General features: G+C 40.4%; 1 protein-coding gene across 1 annotated transcript; it reads left to right on the plus strand.

The window, feature by feature from the left end:
• Nucleotides 1–687: 687 nt before the first annotated feature.
• LOC149311016 (putative ribonuclease ZC3H12D) lies at nucleotides 688–18,228 on the plus strand. Its single transcript, XM_089529469.1, has 6 exons — nucleotides 688–709; nucleotides 1,154–1,457; nucleotides 10,957–11,096; nucleotides 12,068–12,302; nucleotides 13,601–13,707; nucleotides 15,694–18,228. Exons 1-6 carry the CDS (start codon nucleotides 688–690, stop codon nucleotides 16,728–16,730), a joined length of 1,845 nt encoding a protein of 614 aa, XP_089385595.1. The 3' UTR covers nucleotides 16,731–18,228.
• The last annotated feature ends 2,035 nt before the right edge of the window (nucleotides 18,229–20,263 follow it).

Consider the following 20,263-nt stretch of genomic DNA (forward strand, 5'->3'; position numbering starts at 1 on the left):
TCCTGAATAGATTAAGAATAACTACAAAAAACTTCAAAAGGACAAAAAAGCAGAAGTCATGTGTTTATTTTCACATGTTGCCAATGACACATTTCTCTAATATCATTGAGAATGTTTACTTATTGCTAAGCACTTGTACCATTTCAGATTAGCTCCACCAGTTCAGCGATTATATCTTTGCTTCACTAACCACACCGCAGAAGTACAATTCCTTGGTTAAGTTGTTTTCAGATGTTTTCATCAGAGATAAACCTCAGATTCTTTTGTGCGTTAGTTGTGTGTGTATAGGCCTGCGTATACGTCATTCTTGCACACCTATCTTGGGAACATACCTGATGTTCTGACGAACATTGGTTGACCAGAGGGTATATTTAATAGGAAGGGGGTTCATTTGCACTCAGAACTTCTAAAGAAGGCTGGGGTCCTCTGGTAAGTCAAAAGGCAGCTAATGTGATCTCAGATAGTCAAAATGTCTTTAGGAGCTTTCCTTCAGTCAACAGAACACTAAAACCCTTTGGGCCTCACAAATTGTAAAAATAAAACTTAGTTTAAGGAGAAGGCAGCTTAGTGCATATGCTCTTTAAGGGGCAAATTACCACTTCCAGATAATTTAGGATGCCAAAGTTGAATATGAACGCATAGGCCTTGGCTACATTTTGGCTCTCATCATCCTCAACCAGCATTAAGATGTGCAAAGGTACAACTATTGGTAAGAACAAGTACTGGCTCAGCAAAGTGCCAGCCATTAAAGGAGTACACAAAATAGTTTTGTGACTTTATTAATGATTTATTGTAGTATTATATTGATGTACTGGTGTTATCTACTTATTTCGTAAACAATATTTCTGTTGTGTAATTGATAAAAACTACATCAAGTAATGCCTTCAGATTCCATGGCCACTACCAATTCTTCATTGAAAAGCCATCTATTGTACTTTTAAGGGTTTTTCTGTGTTTAGTATTTGGACTTGCAGTATTACCTTTATTAAACAGTTATTTTCTTTTGTTTCTCTCCAAAGGGGCTATTGAAAGTGGCTATTGAATTGGATCAACCCTTTTGACTTGAAATATCCCATAAAACACTTAGACAACCACAGCTTATTTTCCATTCCGTAAAATACTGTCCCTGACTAGTATTCCTGCCCTTATACAGAAATGGAGGATCAACAGAACAAGCTGGATTTTTTCCACAAGCTGGGCTATGACAAAGACCAAGTGTACAAAGTGCTGGAGAAGCTGGGTCAAGAGGCTTCAGAGAACGATTTGCTACAAGAATTGATTCAGATGGGGAACAGGCCTCAGGAGGATGAGAACGGGACACAGCGATTTTATCCTAACCCTGTTGGCCATGGATCTGGTCACACCTTGACAGTTTCCCAACCACCTTCTGAAGAAGGCAACGATCCCTCTAGTAACCTCAGACCTATTGTGATTGATGGCAGCAATGTTGCAATGAGGCAAGCAGCTTTCCATTTTAAAATCTCAATTGCTTCCCTATTCTTTCCTTTTCACTGGCTCTTTATCCTGTCTCTCAAGACTGATTTTATCCTCAGTTTGCTAAATATATATTAGAAAATCTGAGCTGTGGGGAATGGGTTACAGGGTTCATAGGATGACCACTTTTATTTTTGCCATAACATATCATATTTGAAGTTATGTGAGTTAAATGATATGGAAGTTCCATTTTAATGTGTTTGATCTATGATGGCACTTTCTCAAAAGTATGCCATCAGCTGAGGTGAAATTAATCACACTTGTCTGTGAATGGATCCTGCAAATGCTGGGTGAGATCCTACATCACTGAGTGCATAGGAGGAACTGTGCTATGGCTCCCTTCTCACCTAGGACTACTTCACGGTAATAGCCCTCCAAGAGCCAAGCCAACTTGTGGCTGGGGGAGAGCAGGAAAAGGGGAACTGGAGAAACATCTGACTAAGTCCCAATAGATGCTGAACAATGACATCATCCTCCAGTATCTACTGTGTTCCTCTAGAGGCCTCAGCTGATGATGGAATTGTTTTGCATCTGGCTACAAGAATATATCTTCGATTCCATCCTACTCTCTGCCAGTCATTGAATGACCATGGGGAGAGCTATTGTAGCCAAACAGTGAGGGGTTTTTTTTTTGGGGGGGGGAGGGGAGAGTATAGCCATTGCAGAGGGAGAAAGTGAATACTAACTGCCTCAATAGCACACAAAAACATACCCAGGCATATGTTGGTCATGTTTCTATATGTCATAGGCTGCTCTCAATTAACCGTAGCATAAGTAGGATGCAGTAGCTATACCCTTAAGAGAGAAAGCATATTTCTCAAATAAACTCAGATTTTTTCTGTGTTTAATATCACCACCTCCACTTCTCAAAAAGCATCTGCCTGATTTTCCTAATTTGACATCCATCCCATCTCCTCCAGCTCCTTAGTGGAAGGCACAGAGGCCTGTCCATTAGGAAATTGCTTTGCTGTTGCCTGCTTTGATGCAAATGGACACGTGCCAAAAGCAGATAACCATTCTTAGTTACAGCAACTGGTTTCTATATCTACTGTAGACTTCTTGACAATAAAGAGATTTATAAGTGTCACAGGGAGGAGCACAGAGACTCGTTTTTGTATTTAATAGAGATGTTAAAATTAAATAATCAGGCATGGTAGGTGGTGCCTCACTTACAATAAAGTTCTTTAATATCCCAGGATAGCAGTTACAAATAGGGACTCCCTGCGAGGCACCTATCTGCTACAGACTTAAACTAGTTCAACAGAACTCCCCTTTCTAAGGGAGAGCCAAGGACATAGCCGGGGGGGGGGTGTTGGGGGGTCAGAACCCCCCCTATCAGGCCCTGGGGGCGTTCAAGCTCCTTCCTCCCCCCTCCCCTCCATTAAAACCATGGCGAGGGAACAGAGGAAAGACAAAACAAAAGTTCCCCTTTTCCCTCTGCTCCGTGGCTTTAATGGAGGGGGGAGGGAGGAGGGAGGAGGAAGGAGCTTGAACGCCAGTTGCAAGCTCAGGGAGAGAGGGGGAGAGAGAGAGGGAGAGAGAGGGAGAGGGAGTCCCTGTGACTCCTTTCACTTTCGTTTCCTTCAGAGTCCGGCTTCCACTCCTCCTCCTCCTCCTCCTCCCCCTTCCTCCCTTGTGCTTTTGCAGAAGGAAGAAGAAGGGAAGGAAGGGAAAAAAGGAAGGAAGAATAAGAGGGAGGGAGAACTGAAGAAAAGAAGGAAAAGAAAGGGAGGAAGAGGAAGGGGAGAAAGGAAGAAAGAAAGAAAAAAGGAAGGAAGGAAGCTTCTAAAAGGAAATATAAAAGAAAGAAAAAGTGACTTCTAACTTTTAGCTGTTATATCCATGTACAATATAGTATAATAATAATAATAATATTCCTTACCCAAAATGCTGAGGATTAGATGTATTTTGGATTTTGGTATATTTTTATACAGTATGTCTAATGGGATATAATGGGAGATGGGATCCATGTATGTCTCATATGCATCTCATAGACATAAGACTGAAGGTAATTTAATACACAATATTTTTAAAATAATGTTGTGCTTCTGCATACTGAGCTTCAGCAAAACCCTGAAACCACTATGCCTTGTATAATTCAATAATTCAGTAATTGATCTAAACCTTCAGGATTTCCAAGTTTCCTTGAGTTGGGGGTCAGACCAGATGCTCTCAGGGTCAGTTTGGGGCTTTTGGAAGTCCAGAGAAAGGAGACTCAGACTCTACTCTGGACATTTCTCCTGAGAATAGACTCATGTTTTCAAAAACAGTCATTTCTGGATTTTTGCAACAACAAAAAAGAGGAGGGTCTGTGATGCAAAAAGGCAAGAGGCTTCCTTCCAGCCTTGTTTTTTCTCTTTTTTAAAAGACAAATAGTATAAAATACAGTTAGCTGGCCCTTTTTCAGCATGTCAATGGGGATGCTTTGATGGAGAGTTCCTGCATGGCAGAATGGGGTTGGACTGGATCAGGGCCCTTCGTGGGGTCTCTTCTAACTCTATGTTTTTATGATTAATTAATTAATATATGGAATCAATCTAAGATGATGAATCGTGGCTGTGGAGTCCTATGGCCCTGCTCCAGGCAATGCTAGACTGCAGGCCCCATCATCCAGCAGCACCACAGACTGATGGGAACTGCAGTTTAATAATGCTGCACACTGCAGAAATAATCCAGTTCGACACTGCTTTAATGCTATGGAAAATCCTGCGATTTGTAGTATGTTGTGCCACCAGAGCTCTCTGACAAAGAAGGCTAAATATCTCACAAAACTACAATACCCAGATATTGTTGTTGTTTACAATACCCAGATATTGTTGTTGTTGTTATTTTCTTATATCCCGCCTTTCTCCCAATATACAGACTCAAGGTGGTGATTTTCCATAGCATTAATCTATAGTATATCTTTCTACAATGTAGATGGACACCTCCATTACATAATTTGTTGAGGATGCTTTGACTGGGAGTTCCTGCATGGCAGAATGGGGTTGGACTGGATGGCCCTTCTAGGGGTCTCTTCTAACTCTATGATTCCATGATTCTGTAGCACTCTGAGCCTACTGTGATTTTAATAGTTTTTAAATGTATAAAGGTATAAAGTCTTATAATGTAAGCCATGCACTGATGGACTATTGCACTATAATTTTTTATTGATTGATTTTATACTCTGCCTTTCTCCCAAAATAGGATTCTCTTAAAGGGGTTTGTTTAATATAAAAAGAAAGGAACCTATAATGGCTTGGAATTAAAAATTATGATAGATAGATAGATAGATAGGTAGGTAGGTAGGTCTTGGAATTAAAAGGTGTGTGTGTGTGTGTGTCTCAAAATTAAAAATCCCTCTTGGAAGTGGGAATGAAATGTGTGGATGCAGCCTGGGTTCGTAGCTCAGCTCAGATGTTGGAATACAGTGTCTCAAAGCATGAGCAGAGTGTCTCTGAGCATGAACAGAGTGGCTGCCGCTCATTGCTTGAGCAGCTGCACTTTGCTTTATCGAGCTGAATTTATCTGATGTAAACACCTTCAGAGGAAGGACTCAGTTTGCATCTGCACTGAAAAAATAATCCAGTTTGATGCCACTTTAACTGCCCTTGGCTCCATGTTGTGAAATGCTGGGATTTGTAGTTTGTTGTGGCACCTGACAGATGACTCAACTACAGTTCCCAAGATTCCATTGCACGAAGCCATAACGGAAGTTAAAGTGGTGCCATCAAGGTGTCGAGGGTAAACGCTCGACCCTCTTTTTGTGTCTTGGGGGGGGGGGCTCTTAGCCTCTCAAAATGGTGGCACTTAGTCTTGACCCCCCCCCTTCCCAAAATCCTGGCTACGTCCTTGGGAGAGCTGAGAATTATGGTTCTCTGAAGACAGCTGAGGATTCCTAACACTGTTTCAAATCACAATTTCTACAATTATTTTGGGAAAGCAAACATGTAACTGGTGTAAAGTAGATCAAAGATTATAGTACAGGTTTACCCCAGTAGGATATCATTATATGTTTTATTAAATAGGTTGGCAGCCTGGTGTCTCTTATCTTTTGCCAGGCAAAGTATTCAGACTTTTTTTGTGCCTGTTGCACCTGTTCCCTCACTATATGGTATCATATGTTTCAGCTACCAGCAATCTGCAACTGTAGTGTTGCTGTTACATATACAAACTCCACTTTTATAGATCACTACTATAGATCGCTTTTATAGATCACCTTCCATTTGATTTTGTCTTTTTTACTTTTTATATGTGGATGAAATCTCTGTCTCTTGTTCCTTAAGTTCTTCAAAAAGGTCCCATTGGTTTAAAAGTTCCTCCACCGCAGTGAGACCTGTATTTCTACATGATAAATCACTTTGGGATAGGATAGAAGTCCTAAATTAATTGAAATCTCTTTGCAAGGGGTTATTGCAAAGATTTTACAATTGCTAGCCAAGATCATGGGTAAATTACTCATGTGTTTTTATTCTGGACAAGAGTTCACATAAACAATTGTCAGGCACCCCCCACTCCACCGCCCCTGCTCTGTGTGTGGAGGGTGGAGCTCACTTTCACAGGAAGCTCAATGACCTATATGGGAGAGAGAATCAGCATGGCTTTTACAATGGTTAATGAAATAAGGCAGTGACTGAGGACAACAGTCCTGCAGATATGATGGTGGTAGACTCCAGCATCATGTGGCCCTCTAGAAGTTGTAGACTGAAAGCCCCATCAGTGGTAGCCAGTATAGCTGGCGATGAGGAAAGGCAGGAATTTCATTCCAACATTATCTGGAGGGCTGAATGTTTTCCACCTCTGGTGAAGGTAAGATTATTTTGGATGCAAAAATTTTGAGGATGACTGCTCAAACTAGCTATTCAGTTGGATGGTCACAAAGTGCAGAATCCTAAAGTGGTTATCCAGGGGAACCTGGAAGGGGACAAACACTCCCCCTTGTCCACTGCAGCACCCCATGTCCCTTCAAAACTGGTGTGGAGGACTGAGAAGCCCTCTGGAGTTGCTTTTCCATTGGTGTTGAAGAATTGAATTGTCCCCAAGTTCCATGAATTTACTAGCGAAGAAAGAAAGTATTGGTGGTGAACAGGGAGAACTAAAATCAAACCTTGCTCTTATATTGTAAGTTTTTCAGGACAATTTATTACTTTCCTAAGGAGACAACCACTTACCTCCAAACCAAAGCATACAATCACCTTCAGGTGTTTATATAAATAAATCCAGAAATGGTCTCATATCTGTTTCTAATGACCCAACACAGTGAGACACCCTCCGGCTTCCCCTCAACCTCATCCCACCCTGGCTAACTTGCTGGAAGCCTTGCTGATTACTCAGTGCAACTTTAGTCACATGCAACTAGTGGGCCAGTCTAACGTAATGTATGCAAAATGAAACAAAATCCACAGTCTACAAAAGAGTGATACCTTTATTGGTCAACCAAAATATAAAAATACATCATGCAGGCTTTTGAAGCTCTACTGGCTTCTTCATCAGACAAAAGATGTTAAAAAACATAGAAGATAAGATGTTGTTTCTGTGGTAGTTCATTTGGTTTGGAGGCATCTCAATGGTAGTAGAGGCCACTCCCCTCTTGACTAAGACAAAGGACAGTAACAATTATACTCCATTAGTTTAAACGTCTTGAGTAGAGGCAGCAACCCTTCTTTCTTGTTGTCTTTCTGATGGGAGGCCAGACCTTTGTTCTCTTACAGCTTTTAACAAATTGATAGCTACCTTTTAACAGGTAGGGGCTGTTGGGGATTTTTGTTTATTCAAGTGCTTTTAAACTGCTTACAATTCAGTTGTGTTTTCAGAAACTTTAGTTGATTGAGTTTTAGGATAACTTTTTGTGTTTTTCTCTCTGTTTTTTAAAATCTTCTTGTGAGCCCTTTTGCTCCCCAGGTATGTGACAATAGAGGGATGGAAATCAAATATAAAGTTGCTTCATACATGAAACTGTCTTGCAAGAATACATTAGAAAATCAGTGCTAGCAAGCCATGAGCTTAAATCCCATTGTTGCCCTCTGGTACCCTCTGGTGTAGTTTTGGGGAGTCATAGAATGAATATGATGAAAATACTTTCTATTTAAGACTATGGATACAGGTATCCTTATACAGAGACAAAGCCTCTAGAAATCATCAGGGCTTAGTTTTCAGTTAATGGAGTTAAGGCTAATGTAAAAGGAGTAAAACGGTGGTATGAGAGTGGATGCATATTCCAGCTAGATTGCAGAATCAGACACAATTTAACTAAAGGTGTAAATGTGCAGATGTATAAATGTCTTTAAATTAGGAATTTGTTGCACAAATAGAATCACCTGCAAGTTAGTTATTGCTTCCATTCTATGTTCCAAATGATTTCAAGCTGCAAATAGAAAGTTAGCAAAGAGCCCAGGGCCTTTCATTAACCCAGGACCTTTGAACAGGTGTATCTGAGTATAGTTGTTATTGTGCAAACATGGAGCGGATTTATGGCCTTTTACTGACACAGCTGAAATTACTGTGTTCAGTTCAACCCAGTTCCATGAGAACAACAAAACAAACACACGTGCTCAAATCACGATAGCCAACAAGGATGTCGGGAGGCAAAGACTGTACCTGAAGGGTGTTTTTTTTAAAAATGCTACTGTGGATTTTCCAAATGATTACTTCTTCAAGTCCTGGGTACCAGATAAATTTTATTGGGATGGCCACCAGTCTCAGGTTCTCTGAGACTGTCCTCTTTCACTGATGTGAATACAGTTTGGCCATGATTACACATACTGTGTAGAGAACAAAAAGGTTGAATTACCTTAAGTAAAACTCTTCAGAAGCCAACACTGATGCAGACTACAACAGGTAGGTTGTTCACTACTATGAATAATAGGGAATATCTTCTCAGTCTTAGAAGAATAGTACTGGCTGACAATTTTTAGGGGGTTGGGTGCAGGGGGCACAATTCAAAATGCTATGTTTAACTTGAACAATCCCTAAACAGCCTGAGTACTTGAAGTGTTTCCTGCATCTGTGCCAACTGTCCTGACCTTTAAGTTCCTTGCAGGGCTCCTGCTTTGAGCTTCTCCACTGAATGGCAATAGCAATAGCAGCTTCATTTATATACCGCTTTATACCACACTAAGCAGTCTCTAAGTTGTTTGCAACTGTAAGCTAATTGCCCCCAACAAGCTGAGTATTCATTTTAGCAACCTATGAAAAGGTGCAAGTCTGAGTGGACCTTGGTGCCCTGCCTGGGATTGAATTCACAACCTTGTGAGTGGAGTGGAGTGAAGGGGTAGTAATAAGGAGGGGAAAGACTGCTTGGTGGTGTCACCCAACCTATGGAATGTCTTCCTTCTGACTCTTAATCAGACTTCATTCTTCATGTTTGCTTTGAATAATATTTAGGGCTTCTGTTTAACTAATTTGTATTTGACTTTATTACTTCATGGGGGGGAGTGGATGCAATAGTTTGTTGTGATTTTGTGTGTGTGTGTGTTTGTGAACTTTCTTGTTAAACTTTTTTTCTCCCACAGCTGGAAACAAAATTATCATAAATAGTACACATGTTAACTATTATGATGTTACACAGTATCATAAAAACATGGGAGCTGAATTCCCTGGTTCCATTGTCCTTCAGGGGCCATTATGACTCAGAGCAAGATAGAAGTTTGAAAAATGAATAACCAATGAAACACATGAATTTGAAACAATAGTTTGAAGCAGAACATTACATTTTTGAACTTACGTATTTTCAAATGGAAGTATGAAAACAAGAATGCTTCAAGCAATGCATAAAAGTGTTTTACAAATTTAGGGAATAAAGCCCCAATTAAAAATCTTTTAATAATAGAGCTAGACATAACCAAAATAAACATAAAGTCACTTTGAATTTTAGAACTGCAAAAACTGACAAGTTACATTGTTTTTGTATTTTAAATCCAACTACTTTTAGAATTCAATTAATTCATCTCAATTAAACTGAACTTCAATTCTTTCATTTTATTCGTATTTCTAACGCAACTGTCTCCACAATTTGATCATGCTTCTCCCGGTCTTTCATCCATTTCAAGGTTGCTGTAAGATGAAAGACAGCCAGTGTGGTGTTGTGGTTTGAGTGCTGGACAAGGACTCTGGCGATCAGGTTTCAAATCCCCACTCAACCATGGAAATCTGTTAGGTGACCTTCGGCAAGGCATATCCATTTTGTCACGAAAACCTCAAAATCCATCAATCTGAGCCAAATGTGAAAATCATGTGCTTAGCTTAAAAGCATATGTTGCTCCTTAGCATATCACAAAGCTAAGAGTTTATTTTCATTACCAGAATTGAGTTGAACATACAGTCCCCTTTGACACAAAGTCAATTCCTGTTTCTGTCTCTCCCCTCAGCACTTTTTTTTATATCGGGGTGGGCAACTTCATTCTGACCCCCTGCCATGCAGGAACACAGTATCAAAGCACCCCACAGATGGCCATCCAGCCTCTGTTTAAAAACCTCCAAAGAAAGGGAGTCCACCATACTCCAAGGGAGTGTGTTCCACTGTCAAACAGCTCTTACTGTCATGAAATTATCCCTAATGTTTAGATGAAATCTCTTTTCCTATGATTTGTATCCATTGCTCCAGATCCTAGTCTCTGGTGCAGCAGAAAACAAGCTTGCTCCATCCTCAATATGAAACCTTCAAATATTTTCACAGGGCTATCATATCACCTCTTAACCTTCTCTTCTTCAGGCTAAACAAGCCCAGCTAAGTCACTCCTCACAGGGCATAGTTTCTATCCAGCACCTACTCTTACCCCCTTTTAAACATATAGGTGGCTCTCCCCAATGGGCTAAGCCTGATTCCTTTGATAAATATTTAAGTGACTGGAAGGTCACTTCCATCCACCCCCCCAACCCAATGCTATTTGGACCCCTATAAGCAAATATGGAGGGATGTGAGAGAGATTTACATGATAGGAGAATCACACCCCCTGGAGATCTATGGAGGTGTTTGATGGTCAGTATGTGTGCCCATGCTATGGGCAAATTAGACTTCAGAAACCTCTGAACCAGAAGCTCTTTCTGATTAAATGTATTATTTTTCCAGTAAATACTGTAAGAATTTCTGGTTCAGAAATGTTTGAAGTTTTATTCTAAGTAGGTACATGCAGGCTATAGGCAATCTTCAAATGTAATAATGATTTTATGCAACATGATAGTATATATTTATTTATGATTTCATACAGCCTTCTGAGGAAGGCCTTAAAAACACCCATAAGCAGAAATAAATTAAGCTTTCTACTAATAAGCAATCATCTTTTGAACATCTTGAGACATCGCTTGTTTTTCATGTGATCTTAAGAATGAACAGCAAATCTGAATCCTCCTTCAGCCCAGCTCTGCTAAAAGATACTAGAATTCATGGAGATATCACAGACAGAAGCTATTAGAAAACAACTGAACATTCTGCTATTAAAATGTCGTAATTGTCATCTCCCCTTTTTCTCATTTTCTTTTTTGCAGCCATGGAAATAAGGAACTGTTTTCATGCTTGGGAATTCAGCTGGTGGTGGACTGGTTCAAACACAGAGGTCACCAATACATCAAAGTCTTTGTTCCATCTTGGAGGAAGGAACCAAGTCGATTTGATACTCCCATTACAGGTAGACATGTACTCAACAATTTTACACAAAGTGTTACAAAATATGGTGTTTTAGTTACACACCAGCCATACCCAGTGAAGTTAACAAAGGGCTGGCCCAAGCCAGGACTGCTGAAGAAAATGGCCTACCCAGTTGAGCCACTAGCCAGAGGCCAATGTCCCAATTGCCTTCATGTGTGAATCCCCTGCAACCACTTCAGCTCTTCAGTGCATGGCTGGATAGCTAACTGATCCAGCTTACATATTACTAACAACAACAAATGGAAGCTAGTATCCTGTTACACTTGCATATTCAGAACTGCTCAGTATTATTATTTACAATCATGGCACTATTGCCACTATCTCAAATGCCCCCCTTCACAGCCTTCCTTAACAGTCAGCAGTCTCACCAAGCCATGGAGGTCTGTTCTAGCAATTGGGGTGCTGCAGAATAATGTTTTCAGTCCTCTCCCACTAGTGATTTGTAATGGGATGAAGAGTTGCATCAGGAATCCTGCTTCTAATTCTTGCACCAAAGATTACTGGCAGCAGTGGGCTGGAAATATCATGCTATGCCCCAATCACAAGCAGAATGGATTTGGTGTGTCTGCTGGATGTTAAGATAGGTTTGGGGAGATGATACATAGTTAAATATTCTTAATTACATCTAATTACATTAGGATCTTGGTTGGAACATCACTAGTGGTGTTTGGATCTTCTTAACGTTTACCAGGTAATCTACTCAGTTCACATTTCTGTTAAACTGAATCAATGGGATTACAATACATTCAGTCCTTCAGATTTAATGTGAGCTGTAGGTTATAGTGTGAATTACGGATCAACAGATCTCAAATTTTAAGTATGTTTTTGGAGGAATTTCTGGTGTGCATGAATGAATGCAAGTGTGTTCAGTTCCAGCTTCCACTTTTGCTTGGGACTTGGTTTTGCTGCTTGCTAATGTTGTTGATTCCTTTCTCTTATTTTTACCTTTAGATCAGCAGATCCTTGAAAAACTTGCAAAAGAAACAGTTCTGGTGTACACACCATCCCGCAAAATGAAAGGCAAAAGGATGGTGTGCTATGATGATCGCTACATAGTTAAACTGGCCTATGAGCTAGATGGGATCATTGTCTCCAATGACAACTTTCGGGATCTGCAGAATGAAAATCCCGAGTGGAAATGGTTCATTGAACAGCGATTACTGATGTATTCCTTTGTCAATGACAAGTAAGAAACTAGTATATTTTCAAACATCTCATCTAGATTCATTTGTATAAGTCCAATAGCACCCTGGCATGGTCAAACTCTTGTTTTCGCTGAGTGACAGCCAGGCATTTTATTCTGCTAGCAGAAAAGATAGAATGGAGTTGCACTTGTTGTTTTGTTTGTTTGCTTGTTTGTTTTGTTTTTGAAACTGAGATGTTCTGTTTAATGGGATAGTGCAAGTTAACAGCATGTTAACAACATTGGACATGTCTTGTCTTTTCCACATTGCTGGGCTAGAGGAACTATCTGCAGAAGGGCCTTAATTCCCATTCCTATTCATTCATATGTACCGAAATACAAAACTAAACAAGTGAGAAAATGATATTATAGTGATTTTCTGTATTGCTGAAGAAATGTCTGCTGAAAGACCATGATTCCTATTCATATTCATGTAAATGAAACAAAATGAGAAAGAACAAGGGAGAAAATTATATTGCCATGACTTTCAAAGTGACTTCCTTCAGGGAACCAAATAAATATGCCTGCTTAAGACCTTGTGAAGGTCTTTTTTTAAACCTTGCATGGTGTACAATAGTCTTCCCAATCTGATGCCTCCTCAGGTACGAGAGAGTAAAGGTCCCATCATTCCCAGCCAGAACTGGGAAAGCAAAACATGTTCTTAAATCCCTCCCTTTTCAGTTGCAGTTATGGCTGCTTAACTTTGGAAGATGTGCTTGCAGACATCTCTTTTCATTATTGCTGCATAATATTCAGTCATCTGTCAGCTTCTGATATGACCAAGAAGACTGAATTAATAAGCCAGGGTAAAGCTAGTCTTTCTGGATGGGTAGCTTGTTATCTATGTACCTCTGGCTTCAAAATGCTTGTTTTACTGAGGTAGGGTAGTGAAAGTGTGCCCCCAGAAGTTTTTGGACTACAACTCCTATTGTCCTTCATCATTGTCTATGTTCCCTAAGCTAATGGGACTTTGAGTCTAGTAACATCTGGAGGGCCACAAGTTACCCACTAAGGATTTGAAGCTTACTTCTAAGGCACAGTTGAGGGTACAATCATAAACGACAAGTTCTTCTCTCTTATCATTTCTGCTTATACATGCTGTTGGTTATAAAATGGCCCAGGTTGTCCTTTCTTCTTGCCAGTGGCAGGATTGCAAACATGTCTGAAATACTATTTTTATTAGTGATCTGGCTTAAATATCATGCTCTATTAATGAGGAGAATCTTTACCATAAAATTAAAGAAAACAAATTTATGTAACTATTTAAAGTAAATTCTGACCATTTTTTTTTTTTTTTTTAGATTTATGCCTCCTGATGATCCCTTAGGTCGACATGGACCATCTCTTGTCAACTTTCTCAGAAAAAAACCACTTTTCCCTGAGCCAAAATGGCAGCTCTGCCCTTATGGTAGGTTTTGTTCATAGTCCTATATTATTTCTAATTGACTTAGCTTTTGCATCCACAGGCAAATTCAGATGATGCAGAAAGAACCAAGATATGGTGATTCATACAACTGTTTTTCATGCTGCTTGTGTGAAGCCCAAATGGTGAACATGTGCATGATCACCATCACATTGATGCTCAGGCTTCCCTGGCATTTGGCGTAAACATATCATTCCCTAGAAGGAGTTGTAAGCAACATATCCTGACAAAATCTTGATTTTCCACACATAATATGGTCACATAACTTGTTTTTAAGGACAATTGTACTCCTGGGAGCATCTTATATTATTCTTGTTGTATATACATGATACAATGAGCTACTGTATCCAGAGGGGCCCAAATTGAAGGCATTGCCTCCCTGATAAAAATTCTGCCTCCTAAATGAAATTTCCAACACATTTCTAGCATTACAATAATTTAAAACTTCAGTTGAACATTTAGGCGCAGTACAGACCGCCGAAAACTGGTGGCCTGCCAGCACCTGTTTTTCCTCCGGAGGGAAGCCGCAGCTGCCAAACCGCAGCTGGCACACTTGTTACATAAGTGTCACACGGCAATGTGCGGACACCACGCAACGCTTATGTAACAATGGCAGTGCCTGTATACACGGGGCCGCCATTGTTACGCCACCATTATGTTCTGTATACACCGGTTGCCACACGGTCCCTAACCCTAGAATGGCCCCTGGCACGCCGCTTATTGGCGGTATGTACCAGGCCTTAGAAAGAGTTTAGAAGCTCAAGAAAAAAAGCAGGCAAGGTTACCAAGGGAATGCAAGCACAATAAAAGTAAATGTTCTCGTTGTGAATGATTTCCAATATCTCACTCTCTGCAATGTCAAATATCTAGGGAATGCAGGTAAATTCCATGAGGGTTAGAATTCTTATTTTGGGAGGCAATGCCCCCATTTTGCCCCCTTGATAGGTAACCCTGACTGAGCCACTTATTTTCTAGCTGTGGGCATATAACTGCTCCTTTTTTTCGCTCTGCACTGAGGAGCTCACCATACAGTGACAGGGTATTGCATTCATTGGGACACACAAAGCTATCTTATCAATGAAGGAGTTCTCTGGCAGCACGATTCTACCCTTTGTTCACCATGCAAAGAGGATTTAACATGCAATTTTCAGTTGGTGCCATGTTTTAACAGCACGTACAAACCACTACTTACTAAATGCTTCCCTAGGAAAGCTTGCTGTTCCGATAGCAACCATAAGGGGGCTGGATAGCTCCGCTTTTTCATCTCTGATACAGTGATGAAATAACAAGTCCAAGCCAGTTGAAGATGTGATTCTGAAAAATGGCACATTCTCCATTCACATTAATTACTCTATACTATTAATTGATCCTCCAAATGTTTTGTACTTCAGTTGCCACAAGACCCAGTGAACATTGATAAGGCATTTCAAACATCTGTTGACCAAAAGCTGACAACCACATGTCTATCTGTCTATCTTGTCTGTTTCTCTTTCTCTCTGTATATATGTATGTATATTGTGTATCTTCAAGTTTTTTCCAACCTGTGCCAACTCACTAGGTTTTCTTGGCAAGATTTGTTTAAAGAGAGTTTGTCTTTGCCCTCCTCTGATGCTGAGAGAGTGTGACTTGTCAGTGAAAGGACCCATAGAATCATAGAGTTGGAAGAGACCACAAGGGCCATCCCATCCAACCCACCCAGTGGGCTTCCGTGGCCAAGTGGGAATATGAACCCTGATTTCCAGAGCTGTAGTCCAATGCACAAATCACTACACTATTCTGCGTGTGTGTGTATAAAATATCAAACGAGCTCTCTAGCAGATAATTTTCAATACCTAATAAAACTACAGATTTCAGGATTTGAAAGGATGGAATGCTATAATTGTGTAGTGTGAAGGAGACCCATGACACTGTGATATATCCCTATTAAATTACTTGATACACATTAGCTAATTATCTGCTCCTTCCCCCCAGATAAAAAATGCACATATGGCATCAAGTGCAAATTTTCCCACCCAGAACGACTGAATTGGGACCACACTTCTGTAGCTGATGAGCTCCGAGCGAAGACAAAGATGAACGCACCCATTCAGAGGACAGAAGATGAGCTGGGAAGGCCATACTCCATAAAGAACAGGGGTGGGAATACATCAAATTTAAGTGGTCCTAAAGTTGGTGACACAGTTGGCAACAGAAGCACATCAGGATCCAGCTTGACAATACCTCATGCTCGCTCTTCGCAATGGGAAGATGTCAGGGCTTCAGCAAATGAATGGTTAAACAGACATCAAGACAAGTGGCAGCCTGGATCAACCACTTTACAACAAAGTCAAGCAAGACAGGCAGAGGCTATCTCAAAACAACTCACTGCATTATCTCTCAGTGAAAGGACTCATTCTGGAAATATTCTTACAGGACCAGGAAAATACAAAGATCCTGTGAGTGGTCAACACTGGGACTGTTATCTTACATCCAGCCAGAGTCCACCTCTGCTTCATCGCAACCTATGTTGGGACTGCCCATGTTTACATTTATGTAACTTCCAAGGATGTTGCAGGATGCAACCACCTGCTGTACAGACCTCACAAATACCTTCCAGTTCCATAAGGCAAGGCTTGAAGACCCAAATTAAAAGACAACATGGCCCCCCAGTTTCTTCAGATGAGCTGTTTTCATACTGCAAGCGTGAAGATGTGCAATATCTTGAAAGCCTGCAGGTCAAGGCTTACGATCAGTTACAGCTGTTGGATTCCAGCTCATGTGGAACAGTGGAGCACTATGCTAGTCCTTCTGAGAATGAGCCCCAACAGGTTTTAGCTCTAAATCCTCTTTCTGGGGAACAAGTGAATGTTCCACAAACTCTGTGCTTCAGTTTTCCATACAATGGGCTACACCAAGCTGCATCCTTCTTCTCTGCCACCACCAGTGATACAGATACCAGGAACCTAATGCCTTTGGTTCCAAAGCATAGGAACCTGCAGAGCAGTACCTCCAGTAGAAAGCTACTGTAAAGAGACAGGTTTCGTCATATCTCACTCTAAGACTTCAACACCTATCCAGTTGTATGTTTAATTCAGATCTTGGAGAATGTTTTTTTGAGACTATAACTCCCATAATCCCAGCTCTCAGCCAGCCAAATGCCATCAATTTTCAAAAATCTCCCAAACCTTCCTTTCTCTCTGCCCAGTCACCAATCCTCCCTTCTTCTCTTCCATCTCTGGAAACATTTTTTCAATCTATCAAGACTATCCTTTCAATCCCTCTTGCATGTCCATTTCCCTTACAAAGCCATTCTTAACCCACTCAGCTTCATACATTATGACGCGAGACCACAAGTTAACATCTCTGCCACAAATCACCTTGCTGCTCCTTTAGCTCACCCTGAACCCTTATTTCAGGCTTTGTGTCTGTGTTTTGATTTTTGTCGGGCACTTCTGTTTAACTAGGCCATACTGATGTTAATATGAGTACAGTACAGTAAAAGTAAGAAAGTCAAAACAATATTTCTGCACACTTGGGGAAATGCTTGATTAACTGGGCTGTACATTTCATATTTAGGAATGCAAACTATCCATTTACACTTGGTGTTCCCCCAACCGTGAACTTGTACAACTGGGGATGTGAGAGCCTGCATAGGGTTGCAAAAGCAATGTCTGAGGTATGAAGCACTTTTTACCTTTGACTGGTGCACTAGTTCTGGCATTTCCTGGGTAGTAATGATCTTTCCTTGATAATAAGCAGGTTAGATCTCTCTCTTTCTCTCTCTTTCTCTCACACATGTGCGCGCGCGCGCACACACACACACACAAACAGGGTCCAGAGTGGTTGGACTTGTTGAATGGTCCCTTTCCAGCATTGCTGGAAAAATCTTTGCTGGTTCCCAGTTTGTTTCCAGGCATGATTCAAAGTGCTAAATGAATGTGTGTGTGTATGCACAGACACACTTCTTTTCCTTAATATCCTGGAATGATAAGGTTATTATCCTATAAAACTAAAATGAGGGACTTTTCTAAGGTGGTATCTTAAGTATGCACTCCTTAAATACCTGAAGTGATGTCACAGAGAAGACAGTGCAAGTTTATTCCTTGCTGCCCCAGATGAGGTTGTGGGGTTTCCCTTTTTAGATTTCTTTAAAAATGCTGGACATGTACCTGCTGGAAATGCTCTTGCTGGATATCCTGCATTGAGCAGGGAATTGGATGAGATAGTCTATGAGACCTATTCAGACTCTATGATTCTCCCCACATATCCAGCTGGTGTCTTGCCCTTTCCACTTTTAGGCACCAGATGCAATCCTCCTTGCATTCCTAAGCTTTCCTCTCAGAAATCATAGAATCCTAGAGTTGGTTGGGCTATTGCACAGAATTGTTTTATTTTTACCTGCTGCCTCTTTTGCTGTTGTTTGTCTGTTTATGCACTTTGTTTATTGTTTAAAATCCTGTTTTGTACATTATTCTTGCATGGTTTTCACAATTGACCTGTAAACTACTCTGAGGATCAATTTATAGATGGGAGAAAATATTTTAAATAAAATTTAATAATTGGTCACCCACCACTACCATATTTATCAAAACAGATGCTCCAATATAGTTGCAAATGCAATTCCATTTCAAGTTTGACAAACAGCTGTGAGAATGGAAAGGGAGAGGTGAACCAGACAGAGGTCCAAAACATACTGCAGAAATAATCCAGTTTGAGACTGCTTTAACTGCCCTGTTTCAGTACTAGGGGATTCTGAGAATTGTTGTTTATTGTGACACCAAAGCTCTCTGACAGAGAAGACTAAATATCTCAGAAAACAATAGTTCCCACAATTCCCTAGCATTGAGTCAGGGCAGTTAAAGCAGTCTCAAATTGGATTATTTCTGCAGTGTGTTTCAGACCTGAGATTTCAGTATGGAGGAGGGTTGGGAGTAAGGATAGCTTTCCACCTCATGAAGTTTCCTTCAAAAGAAACTGGCTCTTCCCATTAGCGAAAACATCCTTGCACACATCCACGGCTTTTAATCTCTCACTCCATGAGTAACATTTCAAAACTTAGACATAGAAGATGCCCTGTGCTTCTATGGTAATATATAGTCTTGCACTATAAATCTGAGCAGAACGTCTTTTATTACTTTGTAGGAAAAGAAAACAATTGCTGCACAATTACACATGATAGTTATGAACAATAAGGCCATACCTATAGAACCATTTGTTTCTATTTCCCACTAAAGGCTTGAATTGCTAAGAATGCTATCTCATAATTAGATGATTCCCACTTAAAAGTAGCATTTCCAGCTCAATTTTCCCTATATCACATAGTTAGCCAGTTGAAATAATGCAAGAGTACCTGCCATATCATATCACCAAACTAAAATCATATAACTTTATTTCACTAGAGTTACAAATGCACAATTCTTTCATTTTAGAACAACTTCTATTTGTCCAAAACGACAAAGAAAAGTAGACAAAACTTACTGTATCGTAAAACACATACTGGAGATTAAGAACCATCACTTTCAAAGATATGGGTGCCTGCAACACACAGCTGAGAGAGCTTAGAGGTGCCCTTGGCTGGCACTGAGACGTTTGGTCAATGAGGGGGAACATGACCACCTCAAAGGCCTTGCTACATCTGTGGAAAAAACTGTGGGGCTATATGTTCCACTGGTGGCATTTGTACAGCACTACCCCATGATTCAGAGCATACTAGGACAGAGCAAGAGCAATCCTGAATTTATCAGTCCCTGCCAGAGACTCCCCAAAGTGTCAGTGATAAATTTGGGGGTGGGAGGCTGCCAGCCCCTTCCAAGTCCCTTACCCACCCACACAACCCTGTTTGGAGCATCCCAGTGTTCAATTGCCTACCACGTACTTTCTCACCTACTCCCAATTCTTTCAGTAATACTCTGCCCAGCTTTAACTGAATATCCCTGCAGAATGTAGCATCAAGGGAATACAAGGTAAGTATAGGAAGCACATTACAAGACATGATGTTTGAGTCTGTCTCTTCCATTTATCCTGTGGCACAATTATTTGTTAATATCTTTTTTTTAAAAGTGTAATCATTGTTAAATCAGGGAACCTAAATAATTTTTTGATTTCACAGTTTTCAAATATTCTGTCTAGTGTATGTAAGGACCCTAGGATAATACCAAAAAAAAACTGATATGGCAAGGGAGAGAACTGAAGGTGCTTTCCCTCTTCTCATATTTCTGAGGACACTTACTATCCAGTGCTTTGGAGAAAATGATGAGGGCTTTGCTACTGTATGGAAACTCAGTACAAATGGGAGACTGTGATCTATAAAATTGCTACCGCACAAGTAGCGGTGGAGAAATTGCAGTGGGGAAGAGAACTTGGAAGATACGGTTTAACACTGCCAAGATACACAGAATTATTGGCACCAAAAATGACATTAGATGAGAAATGTGTGCTTCCCACAGGAGGTCAGCTAAGGATGAGATAATACTACTTAAATAGAGAAGCACAGAAAAGAACAGAAATATTATTCCAGTAAAGCAAATACAGACCTGATAAGACCATGGAAGTACAAAATCCC

This window comes from Sceloporus occidentalis, unplaced genomic scaffold, assembly GCF_023333645.1.
Source record: "Sceloporus occidentalis isolate IW3139 unplaced genomic scaffold, rSceOcc1.0.p SCAF_6, whole genome shotgun sequence".
In the NCBI taxonomy this organism is placed as follows: Eukaryota; Metazoa; Chordata; class Lepidosauria; order Squamata; family Phrynosomatidae; genus Sceloporus; species Sceloporus occidentalis.